Raw genomic sequence first — 14,615 nt, 5'->3', positions numbered from 1 at the left:
TTCATTTGGAAAATAATAATCTTTTTCACAACACAATGATTCTCTTCAAATTGTTTGGACACGGCCCTAGAAGTCTTTCCAGATCAATAAGCAGCAACAACTGCTTCTCAAACATCGATATTGATGTATTTCCTCTTTAGTATTGTTTGAGACAGCTAAATCCTCCAGAACATCAGTTTTTATAGGTGATGGTCACATTTGCTGATGATTAGTTAATCAAGTGCATTTGATAATCAGCACCTGGCTGCTACTTACCCTCTTAATTCTTGTTAAAATATTGTTCCACAAGTAATTCTCATAAGATTGCTTGGTTTTTTTTTTTTTCTTTTTTTAAACGAAAATCAGCAAACAAAAAAAAGCGGAAAAACCCTTCCAACCATAGAGATTAAATGTAGTCCTTTGGTTTATGGTGTAATGCAGACTTTCCAAGTCTCTCTTTGATCTGTGCTGGCGAGCTGTTCCTTGAGCGAAACACCCCATATGGAAAAGATATATATAAATCTTACAAGACAGATAAAAACTTTATATGAAACTTGTATGAAAAGCATATTTACCGTGCTTGGTAAATATGGCCCAAAGAGTGACTCGTTTGAAAAATAAGTGATGTCAAATTGAATTCAAATAGGAAATAAACCGTTTTACATAAACCGTTTTACCCAGAGCTCTAAACGCAGGTCTTAATGAAGCCGTTTCATAATATAATCATTTACCCTTTGAACATTCAGTCTAGTCATTCGCATGATGCATGTTGTTTTATTAGTTTCATGTTCTTCGCATTTGGCCTGTATCTCTTGTTAATGGGCATTTAAACTGTCAAAAAAAAAGTTAAAAAGTTCAGTTGAAACTTTGCAGACAATCTAAACTAACAAACACAAAAGACTTAGGCACCCTATGGGGGGAAAAAGACAGAAGATTTAAAATGTCAAACCATTTGCCTTGGAGGTTTGGAAAAAAAACTGTAATCTGTAAGGAAAAAAAATAGGCAAACCTTCAGATATTCTATAAGCATCGCTGACAGAGACAACCATTGGCACTAATAGAAGAAAAGATATAAAGTAAAATTAAATCACCGGAGGGTGACGGATTGACAAAGGGAACAGAAAAATGCATTTATTTCAAATAATTGTTATTAGGCAGATAAGCTGACAAATCCTTACCCAAACATGTCTAGTGACAAGTCATGATATTTCTGGGAAGCACAGATTATGGGCTGACAAGTGTGGAGTCGGCAAAATGAATGCTTGTTTTATTCAGTGGAGGTGAGAGAGAGAGGAGCAATAACTGACTTGCACAGATATGCTGCCAATATGTCTGATGTTATATGTGATAGCATCTTAACACCTTATCTGTTCTCTACCTTTTAAAAATCCTGAAAACATGTTCACAGAATTTCCCTGATTACGTGTGTGTGTGTGTGTGTGTGTGTGTGTGTGTGTGTGAGAGATCTGCTTGAAAATGGACAAATTGATGCAAAACAAATGTTTGCATTATTTTTAGTCTGGGGGAAAGTTTTCTTATTATGGCTTTGTGCTCACGTGTCCATATTAATAATTGTTCTCTGTTATGTTGTCTTGTTCCCTCTTTTAAACGTTATTTTTCAAATATGTTCTTTCCTCTTTTTTTTTTTTTTTTTATCCCCTTAGTTAGTACCCATTGCCACATGCAGGATTCTTTTTTTATTTTCTATCCCACCACTAGGGCTGCCACAAACGATTATTTTGATAGTCGACTAGTCACCGATTATTTTTGCGATTAGTCGACTAATCAGATCATCATCCATTGGACGTACAGCTTATTGCACCAGCAGCATCTGGTCTTACATAACTATCATTAGCTTACAGCTTGAAGTGTTTGTGCTAACTAAAAATAAAGACAAGATGGTAGTTTATTAATTTTTAATGAAATTTGCAGATTGTTTCGGTGAAGTTTAATAAACTCCTTGCTTTCTAAAATATAACAGGACACCGGGGTATATTCTCCAGCGTCTCACACTTCTGACAATCAGCTGTCTGCTTGACAGTTTTAGCTGTGCAAAAACTATAACTTTAATCTCAGCCAAACCAATTTACTCAGGAACAAATAAAATACTAAAGAAAGCCAAACAATAACATTTTTAAGTTATCTAAGTGACTTATATATATGTTTAACCTGACTAGCGAAAGACGGCGGTGGGTTTGAAAACGATTTGCCGGGAGTCCGGTGTTCTCACGGCTCTAGTTAGCCTTGCCCCCGCCTAGCTAACGAGCTAGTGGGTAACAGACGTCTCCGAAAACGTCGGAGCGCTTTTGAAAATATGTGGTGTCTTGATAAACTGAGCAGATATTTGAGGTTTACACAGCTACATTCAAGCCTGAAAATATGTTAAACGTTTATTTTGTGCCCCAGAAAGAATAATAAGAGTAAAGTTAAAACTAACTAGCTGCCGCCATTGTTGACAACTGCGCTGGGCTGCGCTATGAATTCTGGGACACTGCTTCTTCTTCTTCGGGGTTTAACGGCAGCTGGCATCCTTGTACATGCAGTGCTGCCATCTTCTGTTTCAGTCCGTTATTACACTCTTAAATCCTACTACCGGTACTCATTCCTGCGTCCTTTGTGATCTTACAAAGCTTCAAACGATGCGTCGACTATTAAATTAGTCGTCGACGATTTTAATAGTCGACATAATCGTGACTAGTCGACTAATCGTGGCAGCCCTACCCACCACTGAATTAATTTATACACCCTGATTTCTTTAACCTCTTGCTAACATCCTTCCTATATTTTTCATTATATCTTATTCAATATAAATAAATAAAAAGAAAAGAACCACTGAGTATTATTTTTTTCCTTCCTTCCTCAATTCCTGTGTCCTCTTGAGCTTTTATAGTGCATCAGTATATGAGTATCCTTTATGTATCTTTACTTTAGCACAACACAGAAAGGTCATCATAAGGACACTATGATTACAAGAAACTGACCATGAATAAGTCTTTGTTGGGTTTTACAAAAGCAACATGATTCTGATGATGAGAGAGGAAGAGCGAGTCTTTGTTCCTTTATTATATGAAGTCAATTTCTAGTAATCCCCCTTTCAATGGGAGAACTGAAGCAAACTGTTTGGAGGCTGATGACCAAAGCAGAAACCCATTCACTCACAATAGCCCTTGGTTAAGACTGCCTGGAGCAAGGGATTGTTGAGAGAAACAAACACTGTTAGCTTTTATGTTGAGTATTCACAGATCAAACCCCTGGCTGTTTGCAAATGAGGTATATAAAGATACTCCATAGAGGTTTTAAGACTAATGCTGATGTGAAACACACATATACAAACATATGTAGGAAACTTTTAAATCATTTATTTCAACCCCACCCCTTCCCGTGCATGTGCCCTTGTTATGGCACCATCATTGAAGAGTGTTACAAATTGTACTCTCTACATTTCTTCAAAGGAACTTCTCAGTTGGCCTTTGAAGACAGAAAAATGAAGACAGGACAGTTTGTTTCTCTGTGCATGCTTTTTCGAAATGACAAAAAAAAATTTGCATGTGCATTTTATCTTTTAAACAGTGAAAATCAAAATGAGAATTTAAAGTGGCACAATAGAGATTTAAACTAATTGACCTCTGTGGCTTTTCTAAAGTAGAAACTACAATTTTTTTTCAAATGAGAGGTGAAGGACTTTTATTAAGAAAAAAATACAAAAATAAAACTCGTAGCAGCCATGACTGAACGAGTCGAATCAGTCTTTAAAATGTTCCTCGAAAATCTTTCTCACATCATTCTTCTTCACAGAAAACCTTTGCTGCCTTTTTATTTTGGGTGGGAACTTTAACCTCTGTCAAACAAAGTGATGCAAAAGTGTTATCAGCTGCAAAGTTGACCATGTCAGCTTTTGATTCAACACTACATAGCTGACAGATTAATTTATAACTAGCTTTCTTAATTCACAAACTGGTCCCTTGTTTCACTTACTGATATATTTTCTAACAGTTTTATGGCTGGCAGAGTAAGTGTATGGTTGTGCAACTAGATGACTAAGAAACTAACTGGCCTCTTTCATGCCCCACTTAACCTCTTTCTACATGGTCATTGCTGGATGAATCACTTGCCTTATATGTCATGCATCATACTCCTGGCTGTCTAATCACATCTCTTCAAATTATCTTCCTGTGCTGTTGGGATGCACTGCTAGTAAGATCTTTGTGGGTTTGTTGTAAAGTAACTTTTGTTGTATTTATTTTACAAGTCATGACACTCAGTTCTTAGCACTGTAGTGGCTTTGCGCTGAAAGCAATGTGAAATGACAGTGAGGTGTTTGACAAGAGGATAAAACAATTCAGGAAACAAGAAAAGCAGGGGCACAGAATGAACTGGAGATTAAGTAAGAAATAGATATGATGAGACAAGAGAGTGAGAGCAAAATGGAAAATTGTGAACATAGAAAATATTTATTTCTAGGTTTACTTCTAGTGTTACAATTTGCTCCATACCCTATGAACTATAGTTTTTTTTGTGTGTGTGTTACAGAGAGGTTAAGGGATTCATATTTAGTAATACAAAAGGAGATGGATAAAACAGGATATCTATAGACCATTTGTGCGTTTTACTCACTGGATAACACGCACACATGCACGCTTGGTTAAGATTCATTTCCATGCCCACGCCAAAGTGTGTGTTGTGACTCTCATATAACAACTAGTGCTTTGGTGACAAATTGATGTGATTCTTATATTTAACATTTTGTATTGCCCAAAGTTAAGTTTCAAAAAGCAAAGAAAGCACTACAATGTGTTACTTTTCACATAAGTTTCTTTTTTGCATCACTCAACTTGTTTATGACTCTCTTATGTGCACCTGTTTATGCTTCATTTTCTATTGTTACCAAGGGTCTTTTGAAGTTTCCCAACAACATTGTTTTTTTGTTTTTGTTTTTTCACAAAGTGCTGTATCCTTGACATAGGATAGATTTTTTTTTTTTTTTTTTTTAACTTTTTTACTTTGCAGTGTGTATGGTTTCATTAGTCATCTGAAGGCATCTTTAAAAAAAAAAAAAAAGGAAAGGCAAAGCAAAGCCAAAATTAAAGTCTTTTTCTTCTATGTTTAATTATTCAGTGCTAGAAGAAGAAAATGCTACATTTCAAAATGATGAATGTTAGACGGTTCAAGAACAGTATTCAGTTTACTGTATGCCTGCGATATGCATTTTAGGTAGAATTCATTGGAATGTTGTGGGCTTCTACTTTTTACATAAACCCCTGTGCCCAGCCTATAGCGTTGTTTGTGGATATTTTGATTTGGATCAGGTGACTGACTTGGTGTCAGAGCTTTAACTCTGATACTGCTGGATAAACAGAAACTCACTCAGGAACGAGGTCACACAAAGCTCAAGTTTTCACTCGCGAGAGGGAAGCAGTTGTTTCCAACCCACTTCAACTTGCGTCCCCCTGCAGGCTGCTTTTATTGCTTACACACATGAATATGCATAGTCTCATTAACATGTGACATCTTACACAGGCATATATGTGAACAAAGAGCAGTGTGTGTGTGTGTGTGTGTGTGTGTTTGTGTCAAGATATGGCCCTGTGAACGCCTCCTTAAAAAGCTGGTGACAGGAGTCCAGCGGTCCACCTAACCAAAGGGCTCTTACACTTAAGCAGATACAGAGTAGGTGTCCTCCCATAGTATAAATCAGAAAGAGAACAGTCTTCGCAGACTGCTAAGGATCAGACATCCTATCAATATGCAATTGATTATATACCTCTAAAGATTATTGATTATATGTTCCTAAGTACAAATGACAATCGTGAAATATCACTCCAACACTTGGCTATTAGGAACATTTCATTTCTTTGCCCCATTATCATACCACAGTATAGGGGTATGCTGTTGTCATCATCTGTCTTTGAAGAGTCATCCTATCTGACCTTACACGTCATACACAATGACTAAATTTGACATTTAATGACAGTCTTTTGCATTGTCAAAAAAAATGTTCACTTTCAAACACATTCACAAAGAAAATAACCAGGAACGTTGGAGTGCAGTTAATCGCATATATAGCTTAATAAGTCTCTTATTTGCCCACGCAATTATTTTACTTGATTGAATTTTAACTGTGGGACTGGACAAGTTGAGAAATGCTTTCAAGCTAAATTAAACTACTTTAAATTGCTAGTTTAGTAGAGCTGTAAAACATTAATACTGGTAGCAGTGCAGCTGTAAAATAATTTCAGTAAGGCTAATCATACATGCCATAAGACCCATAATTTCACTCTCAAAATGGTGTGATAATGTAATTATGCAGTTTTATGCCAATTAGTTGTCAGAAAATAATGTAGTACAGTGCAAAATCTAAATTTAAATATAAATGTATGTTTTGTGGCTTGCTTTTATATTGTCTCAATAACTTTTGTGTTTCCTTGCTGCTTCAGCCCCTCATTTTAGACCTCCATACAGCAGCTCATACCTGAAAATTGGCAGAAGTAAAAGTGTTTGTTTTTTTTTTTTTTCTAGTTTTTTAAACTAGCTACTCTGTAATGGTCCTGAAAAAATAGTGTGCAATCTTATCTATACTCACATAGTACTTCTGAATCTTTTCAGTGTGTGTGTGTGTGTGTGTGTGTGTGTGTAAAACAAATGTTAGACAGTGCATCATTACTGCAGTATGATTGGCATCCAGGACTGACAGTTCTCCTTTTGGGGGTGAATGCACACGGGCAGCAACAAGGTACATAAATCAAAGGCAGAAAAGCAGAGGTGTATAGAAACCACTTTGTACCTCATGTGGACATTCACACTATTGTGTATACATTTGTGTTTTTGTGTAGTACTTATTGTTGCCTTTTCGTGTTCCCTTGGGAATCTCCTTCCTCATTATACATGGCTCTCCTGGGCCATGTATATATAGGAGTGTGTGTGTGTGTGTGCGTGTTGTCTAAAACACACAAGCAATACTGCAGAAACACATGTCAGCAGCTGTGTGTATTGCCTATTTCTGCCTCACTCTCTTCCTCTTCCTCCTTTTAGTTTTTGTTTGTCTCTGTCAATCTTGTCCCCAGGCAGTTTACTGGAGAGATTTAGACAACAGCTCTGCTTTCTTCAGCCAAGTCTATGACCGTGTGTGTGTGTGTGTGTGTGTGTGTGTGTGTGTGTGTACGTACATGTAAGAGTGAGCAAAAAAGATTTTGTGCCCAATTAGTAGCTGGAGTGAAGTGCAATGCTAAATTATTTAGTTACTGTCTACTTGATCCAATGCTACCAAATTTGGGGAGAGAGTAATGGAGACAGTAAGATGAAAAGTTAATCTACATATGTAATATGTGATGACAGAATGCTTGCCGCTGATCTCTGCCATGCTTCAACCCTGAATTAAATGTCCCTCTGCCAATACCAGAGATGCGTGCATATGATGGCTTCTAAAAACTGACAGTGAGAATTAGAAAGCATGATCGTAAACTAGGCTTGGGCAACTGGACGAATATATCGACTATCGACGATAGGCTGAGCCCATCGTCAATTGTTTTTACAGGGATGATTTATTTATTTATTTGCCCATGAGTAAGTTTGCTAATAACGATGGAGCTAATAGGAGCATCAACAGAAAAAAAAAATAATAATAATAGCGCTGTTTTAACAGCATCCTCTTTCATCTGCGAGCAAATGCACCCTCCTCAGAGTCCGCCCAAATGCTTGTTGATGGAGCTGCAGAAGGTGGTGATAGCTGCATACTCAGCCGGATGGTGGACACGTACATGCTCATGCAAGTTAGTCGTGTTTGAGTACTTTGCTCGCACTATACGTCTGCACAAGCGGCACACCTCTTTGCCTCTTTCCTCTCTACCTCTTTCATCTGGTTTAAAGGCAAAGAAATCTCACATTGGCAACTTTATATTTTTTTTTTAGTGCTGTCATCGTCAATGCGCCGTCATCACGACTAACGCGATTAACAATTAACCCATCTGGAGTCGAAATCCCTGAAATGCCCCTGTCGGGCAGTTTGTCCGAAGTTTGTTCATTCTGCACTCCAGATGGGTTGAGCGCGTAAAAAATTTAAATTGCGTTAATTGTGATGACCACGTTAACGCCGCATTACCGCTGACAGCCCTAATTTTCGGGGGGAAATTAGTTTGTACCCTATTAATATTTATAGGCCAGTAGTCAAACCTATTTTTATTTAAGTCTTCTACCACCCACCACTGAGTCACCCTTGGACTTTCAGTCAGAGTATACATGTTTCACATGAGGAGAAAAGGCTGGAAGAAACATTGCCGTTTTTTAAGATAAAATGTAAGGAAGCAGGATCATACATACTACGGTCTTATTTCCCTGAATTGTTACTTAACTATGATTGCATTGTTCTTCTTTTTCCTATAAAATCCTAATGGGATGTATTATTTCCACCTCTTTCTTTTTCTGGGTGTTCAGAACCTGCTGTCAGAGAAAGTTGACCAGATGATGGAGTGGTCTTCTCGGCGTTCAGTTATCCGGATGAATGGGGACAAGTTCCGTCGTTTTGTCAAGGCCCCACCCAGAAATTACTCTGTCATCGTCATGTTCACTGCCCTACAGCCTCAAAGGCAATGTTCTGTCTGCAGGTATATACACGTACACGCGCAGTACACCTACTGTAGGACACAATGTGCCATAGCTCTTACTGTAACAGCTATTCCTTTGTCCTTCCCGCTATTGCCCAAGATGTCATGCCCTCCTGTGAGTTTTCTCAGTGGGCTACAGTGAAAAAGTCCTTTAAACTCATGTTCTTTTCTTCTGTACTACCAAAAAGGAAATGAATACTGTCCACAGAACAAGTCCCATAGCCACTTATATACTAGAAGCATTAAATGCACAGGGAGATTTAAAAAAAATAACAACAACAACAACAACAGACAAAACTCCAACTGCAATCTTAAATTGTAATTACTACTTAAAAAAAAATCCAACCTGTATCACATTTGCAGCAGAATGAGGTACAACACAGCAAGGTCAAGTACCTGTATAACAAATTAGATTACTCTCTCTAAGATTACTGTCTCTCTAATCTAATCTGAGGTTCTTCAACAGTTTTTTTTTTCTTGTCTTGTCCGTGATGGTGGAGAGGTTGGAATGGAAGAAATTGATTCTGTGTAAAGCTATGTTTTATACGCATAATGAGTAGGGATGGGTATCGTTTAGGTTTTATCCGATACCAGTACCAAACCGGTACTTTTGAAACGGTGCCGGTGCTTAAAGAATGGAGAACACACACTTTGTCCAAAAACCTCTTATGTTTATCTGGTTTTGTTTTTTTTTTTGTAAAAAGATAACAATGTTAGCCTTTTCTGCAGCTATAGGGCATATATGGTATCACTCTTGGCTGGAAGCAGTGCTTAATCAATAGAAAAAAAACACCAGTTTTGTCTAAAAACCTTGATTAAGAATTCTGGTTGGGTTGGATCAAATACTTATTTCACTCAATAACAAAAAAAATATTTATTTATAACTTTTATGTCATATATTTTGCTTTTTTGTTTTGTTTTGGGGGGCAGGTAGATATTATCTCTCTCCATCCGAATGAAACTACCATGAAAATTAGACACTGTTCATTTCTTTGCAAGTGAGAAAAATTAAAATTCAGCAGTGGCTGAAGTAATTATTTCTCTCATTCTATTTTTAATGAAAATTTGTTCTTATGTGAATCTACAACTTTAACGCCCTGACAAGTGTTAAATTGTATTTCAGCACCATGGACAGTTCTTATCATGGCACTGGAGTTCATAATTGAGACAGCTCTAGAGCTGTCCATGGTTATGAAAGCTTCTTGTCAGAGAACCCAAAATGTGGTGTTACGTGTGATACTGCAGTCTGCTGCATATTACTTAATTATTTCTTGCTTGTCTGATGGTTGGTTGTGATGATGGTTTTTGATGGTATTTTTTTTTCAGTCATACTAATTTATATTAAAAATAGTGGCTATTACAATTTTTAGGAATTTTCAGTTTGAGAACTCAAATAGTGAATGCTTACACAAATAACAAGCTTAATCTGAAAATGTAGTAAAAATTACATACAAATTTAGTCTGTAACTGCTTCATTTTGTATGGTAAACCTAGCCAGCTCCTCTTTGCTATGTAGTAAAAACCAGGTAGCTGACCATATCGTTGTGTCCAAAGGGGCATCCAGCCAGCTGATGAAATCATCACTGACCTTCTCTATCTTGACCTGGCTGGTTTCTTTAATCAGCCACTCTTCTACGTTATCAGTCACTTGATTAGATAAGTTATTCATCAGCCATGTCAGTACCACACAGCAGGCAGACAGAGTGAATGGACTCAGTGTATGAAAGTAATGCAACACAAAAAATTATTGTTTCTGTTTTTGGCGTTCGTATAAAATTATCTTTGCTGAAATTGCATGACAGTAACTCAATAAATCATTGCCAAACCAGATTCTGCAATTTACAGTTTCATACACACCATAAATACAAAGTCCTTTCATTCAAAATATCTAAATTCTAAATGTTTGTTTGTATGTGTTTTTAATCTAACAACAAACTAGGGAACTTATATAATACGTACTATATAAAACTATATAAACTACTATATAAAACTTATACTGTATAATTAACAGATGTATACATTAATGTCACTCCTTTTGTCTTTTGTCTTCACTTTCTCTGTCTTTCCTTGTTCCAAGCATTCTCTTATTAACATTAGTGTGACATCATTAGAAAAAGAGAGCAAGGAGAGAATGTAAGATGGATGTTAGATGGTGACCTGAGTGTCTGCTTTAAGAGGACTATCGGGCAGTGAAAACGATGGCTAATCACTGGAGTCCTCACTCCCACATCACTCTTAAGCTCTGTCCCAGTTTCATACTACATACTAATTTTAACTAGGCTCTTTAAGTTTTGGAATTTAAGTACACAAAAGAATGATTGTTTTTGAGCATAGCACTGATGGAAAATGTTTTTGCACATGCTTGTGTTTTGTGAATGTAATACTGTTGCATTTTACAATAGTAAATTAATATATCTCTTCTGTCTGTCCTGTTTATTTTGTAGGCAGGCAAATGAGGAGTACCAGGTCCTGGCAAACTCATGGCGGTACTCATCTGCTTTCTCCAACAAGCTATTCTTCACGGTAGTGGACTATGATGAGGGAGCTGATGTTTTCCAGCAGGTAACCATTTTCAACTGGTTCGCTTAAACCCACTGCAGTCTTTAGATTGTCATACTCACTACCTAAAGTTGCACTAAAAATAATGATAATTTGATGTGTGTTCATGCATCTGTTGGATTGAGGATAGAACTAGATTGTTTGTTAGTACTTGTTATTCCTCCACTGGTTCCTTCTTTGTTTTTGTTTTACCAGATATTTAAAACTCAGAAAAGAGGCGTCAAAAGAATAGCTGTCATTTTTGTTTTTTGGGGTTTTTTTTTTTGTTTTGTTATTATAAGATACTCTTAGAACTTTCAATAGATGCATATTGATATAAAGCCTGTTTTTAGTTTTTTTCTTTCTTTTATCATGATTTAGATTAACAATAATCCAGAAAAAAACATTTTAAGTGCTAAGATTTTTTTTGCTTTTACTACTTTTGTTTTTGTTCTTTTCTGCTTACTATTTCGGTATATTTTTCCTTCTCTTATATTGTTTTAATGGTTGCTTCTTGTCCTCTGTCTTGTATTTTGTTGTTTAGTATTGAGTTTTAGCATGGTGCAGGGTCCTGACCTGATTTTTGGACTTTCCTTAACCCTTTAAAGCCGGTCTGAGCGGGTACGCTCTGTTTTGCGTAACTATTTTTAAATCCCGGTAGCTCTGCAACCACGTGAGTTAGCGCAATAATTTTTTTTGCATATGAAACCGGAGGAGTTGTACTTACATCTTATGCCATCAGCTTGTCCTAGGTCACAGTTTCCTTCCACATATAGCTTTGCAAAAATTGCATAAAAAGCACTTGCAGCAACAAAAACATAATATTCCAGAAACACGCTTTGCCGATCCGATCAGCTGTTCATCACACTTCCTACGTTGGAATAGATGTCAGCACGAACTTTTGCATGTCCGCCATTACCTGCCCGAAACCGGAAGTGACGTCATTTTCGCGGAAATGTAGTTTTTTTTTTTTTTTTAACCATCAGGGCCTCAGGGCCTATACTGGTGTTTTTAAAAGTTATCTTTGACTTTATGACTTTCTGTGTCGTTTCTGGGATGCTTAGGACTCATATTGCACTGCTGGAAATAGTTTATTTTGATGCATATGCTGCTTTTTTGCAAATTTGCAGTATAATATTTATTTTTGTTTTTCCTGCAGTATATAAAAATTGGTGTATTTCAAAAATAAAACTATGAAGACACTCAAAATAAATTTCCTGTGGTGGGAAACTAGTTTGTGCAACTTTTTTGTATTAACAGTTTTTAGGGATAAGCCTCTTAAATTTCTCTAACTAGAAATATATGTTAAAAAAGCCAAAACGATTTTCAATTTTTTTGTAGTTTATTGCACTTTTTTGCAATTTATGTAATTACTATGCACTTAATGAATAATAAATTATTAAAATCTGGGCTATAATTGTTGTATAGATGTATAGCAACTTGAAATGCTCCCAAAAATGGCACCACACCATGTAAAAATATAATATAAGCTCTGGCGGACTTGGTTCTATGGTAGGTCTTAAAGGGTTAAAGTCCTTGAAGTTACATAGCATAACTGTAAAGATAGTCAAATTTGTTTGATCATTTTGGCAGTTGAAAGGTTTCACATAATAAAACATAACTAACTTTTTCCTTGACAGTTCTCATAAATTTTAACAACAGTCTCAAATGTCTTGGGTGCAAAGTCTAGACAGGATTTGAAACTTCAACAAAAAGTTGAAGTTTAAATGCAGTATTTACCTGACAGCAGCACTTTAGAATTTGGCTCCTGTGAAATGGTACTGATACAAAAGCAGAGTGAGTGCAGCTTTGCTCTCTGATGCTCTCTGGCAGTAAGGATATCTTCACTGAAAGTTTTGGCTAATGTTTTGTTGTTTGTGTCACCTTAATGATGACTCATTCATGAAACTGTTTGTGCTGGAAATACTACTGTGTCCACATTTAAATGACAACATATGCATTTTTATTTGCCGAACTTCATAACAAAATAAAGCTGAGGAAGTGAAAAATGCTACATCATCCCACATGATAGAAGTATTTGGAGGAAATGCCAGCAATGAAAACAAATTCAAGCCTATGCCACCAGTCTGCTAATATGTTATGATTTAGGATAATATTTTGCCCTTGTGTATTTAATGATTCATTAACTTAATATCTTCTTCATTGTGTGTTCTCTTTCTCTTAGTTGAACATGAACAGCGCCCCAACCTTTATGCATTTCCCAGCAAAGGGAAAGCCAAAAAGGGCTGATACATTTGATCTGCAAAGGATTGGCTTTGCCTCAGAACAGCTTGCCAAGTGGATTGCGGACCGCACAGATGTTCAGGTACTTTATAATCAAAACATTTATTCAGTTTTGTGCAGTTGCAGAAACATTCACGTGTTTGTGAGAAATGATGAAGAAACCTGTGTAGATACACCCACAATAGTTTTTGTAGATATGGTTAGAACTGTTGAAATCCCGTGTATTGCAGTTTATTGACCTTTTCGATAAATGGACTGGTATTTATATACTCAAAACACTTTCTGCTACAAGTCTCATTCACTCATAAATTCATACAACACTTTTCTATGTGACTAAGTGTTTTGTCTTCAGTGGATGCATCCCCGACAACGCTTTCCTTCAAATTGGCTATTACTGTGTAATGCTGAGGTGTTTTTGACCCAGGTTGTTTTTTCTCTCTCTCTCTCTCTCTTTGGTTTTCAATTCAACCTTCAGTTTTCAATTCCAGCAAAAAATATGCTTGTAACCTGCTTGCACAAGTTACTTATAATTTTTCCTTGGCAGTTTCCTTGACTAGCAGATGGATATTCTAGAAGCCTACAGTAATGTGCAAAAGTCTTCAATCTCCTTTCATTTCTTTATATTTTGTTAGGAAAATGGGGAATAAGAGTTTGATTGTAACATATAGATAGAGGTGAACTATGTAAGGAAAAAATTGCATATGCAGTTCTAATGAGCTTGAAAGTCATTATTTTGTATGACTATCTCTATTCTTAAACACAACCTGGACTCTTAGGAAAGCTTCTTTGTAATTTCTTAAAGGACTCTTTATAAATACTTCCAGCCTTCTCCATTTATAAATACTACTTTATAAATACGTCCAGACTTCTTAAAGGACATTCGAAGGCACTTTTTTGTTTGTTGGCTTCTTTTTGTTCCATTCTCCGTCATGGTGATGATTTTCTTTAACTGCCAATAAAATAAAATTTGTTGGCAGTATGTTTGGCTCATTGTCATGCTGAAAAATAAGGCAGTTGCTATAACATACCAAAAATATAGTTGATACTTTTCCAGATGCATCTACACGGTGGATCAAACTCTAATGGTTCTTTTCTGTGTTCGTAATGAAATCGATTTTGACAAGGTCACCATCACAACTGAGTGAAATTCAGTTTGATGCAAACCATGACAGATTATCCACAGTGTTTTGTCTATAGTGACTGTAGACACTCACTGTTGTACCTCTGGCCCGATGATCTCCTCTACACATGTTGATG

The 14,615-nt window shown here is 36.4% G+C and overlaps 1 protein-coding gene across 1 annotated transcript in view; it reads left to right on the top strand.

Moving 5' to 3' along the window:
* LOC146708101 (dolichyl-diphosphooligosaccharide--protein glycosyltransferase subunit TUSC3) overlaps window positions 1-14,615 on the top strand; it is an 80,040-nt gene that overhangs the window by 28,932 nt on the left and 36,493 nt on the right. The window contains exons 2-4 of the mRNA XM_085459839.1: window positions 8,407-8,576; window positions 11,021-11,138; window positions 13,300-13,440. Coding sequence (XP_085315965.1) covers window positions 8,407-8,576; window positions 11,021-11,138; window positions 13,300-13,440 — 429 coding nt within the window. The remainder of the gene's footprint in view (window positions 1-8,406; window positions 8,577-11,020; window positions 11,139-13,299; window positions 13,441-14,615) is intronic.

Source organism: Copadichromis virginalis, linkage group LG6 (genome assembly GCF_057382275.1).
Source record: "Copadichromis virginalis isolate Kocher_CV1m ecotype Utaka linkage group LG6, C_Virginalis_male_GT1.1, whole genome shotgun sequence".
NCBI classification, from domain to species: Eukaryota; Metazoa; Chordata; class Actinopteri; order Cichliformes; family Cichlidae; genus Copadichromis; species Copadichromis virginalis.
The sequence above is the reverse complement of the archived record's forward strand: the minus strand, read 5'-3'. Positions and strand labels throughout refer to the sequence as shown.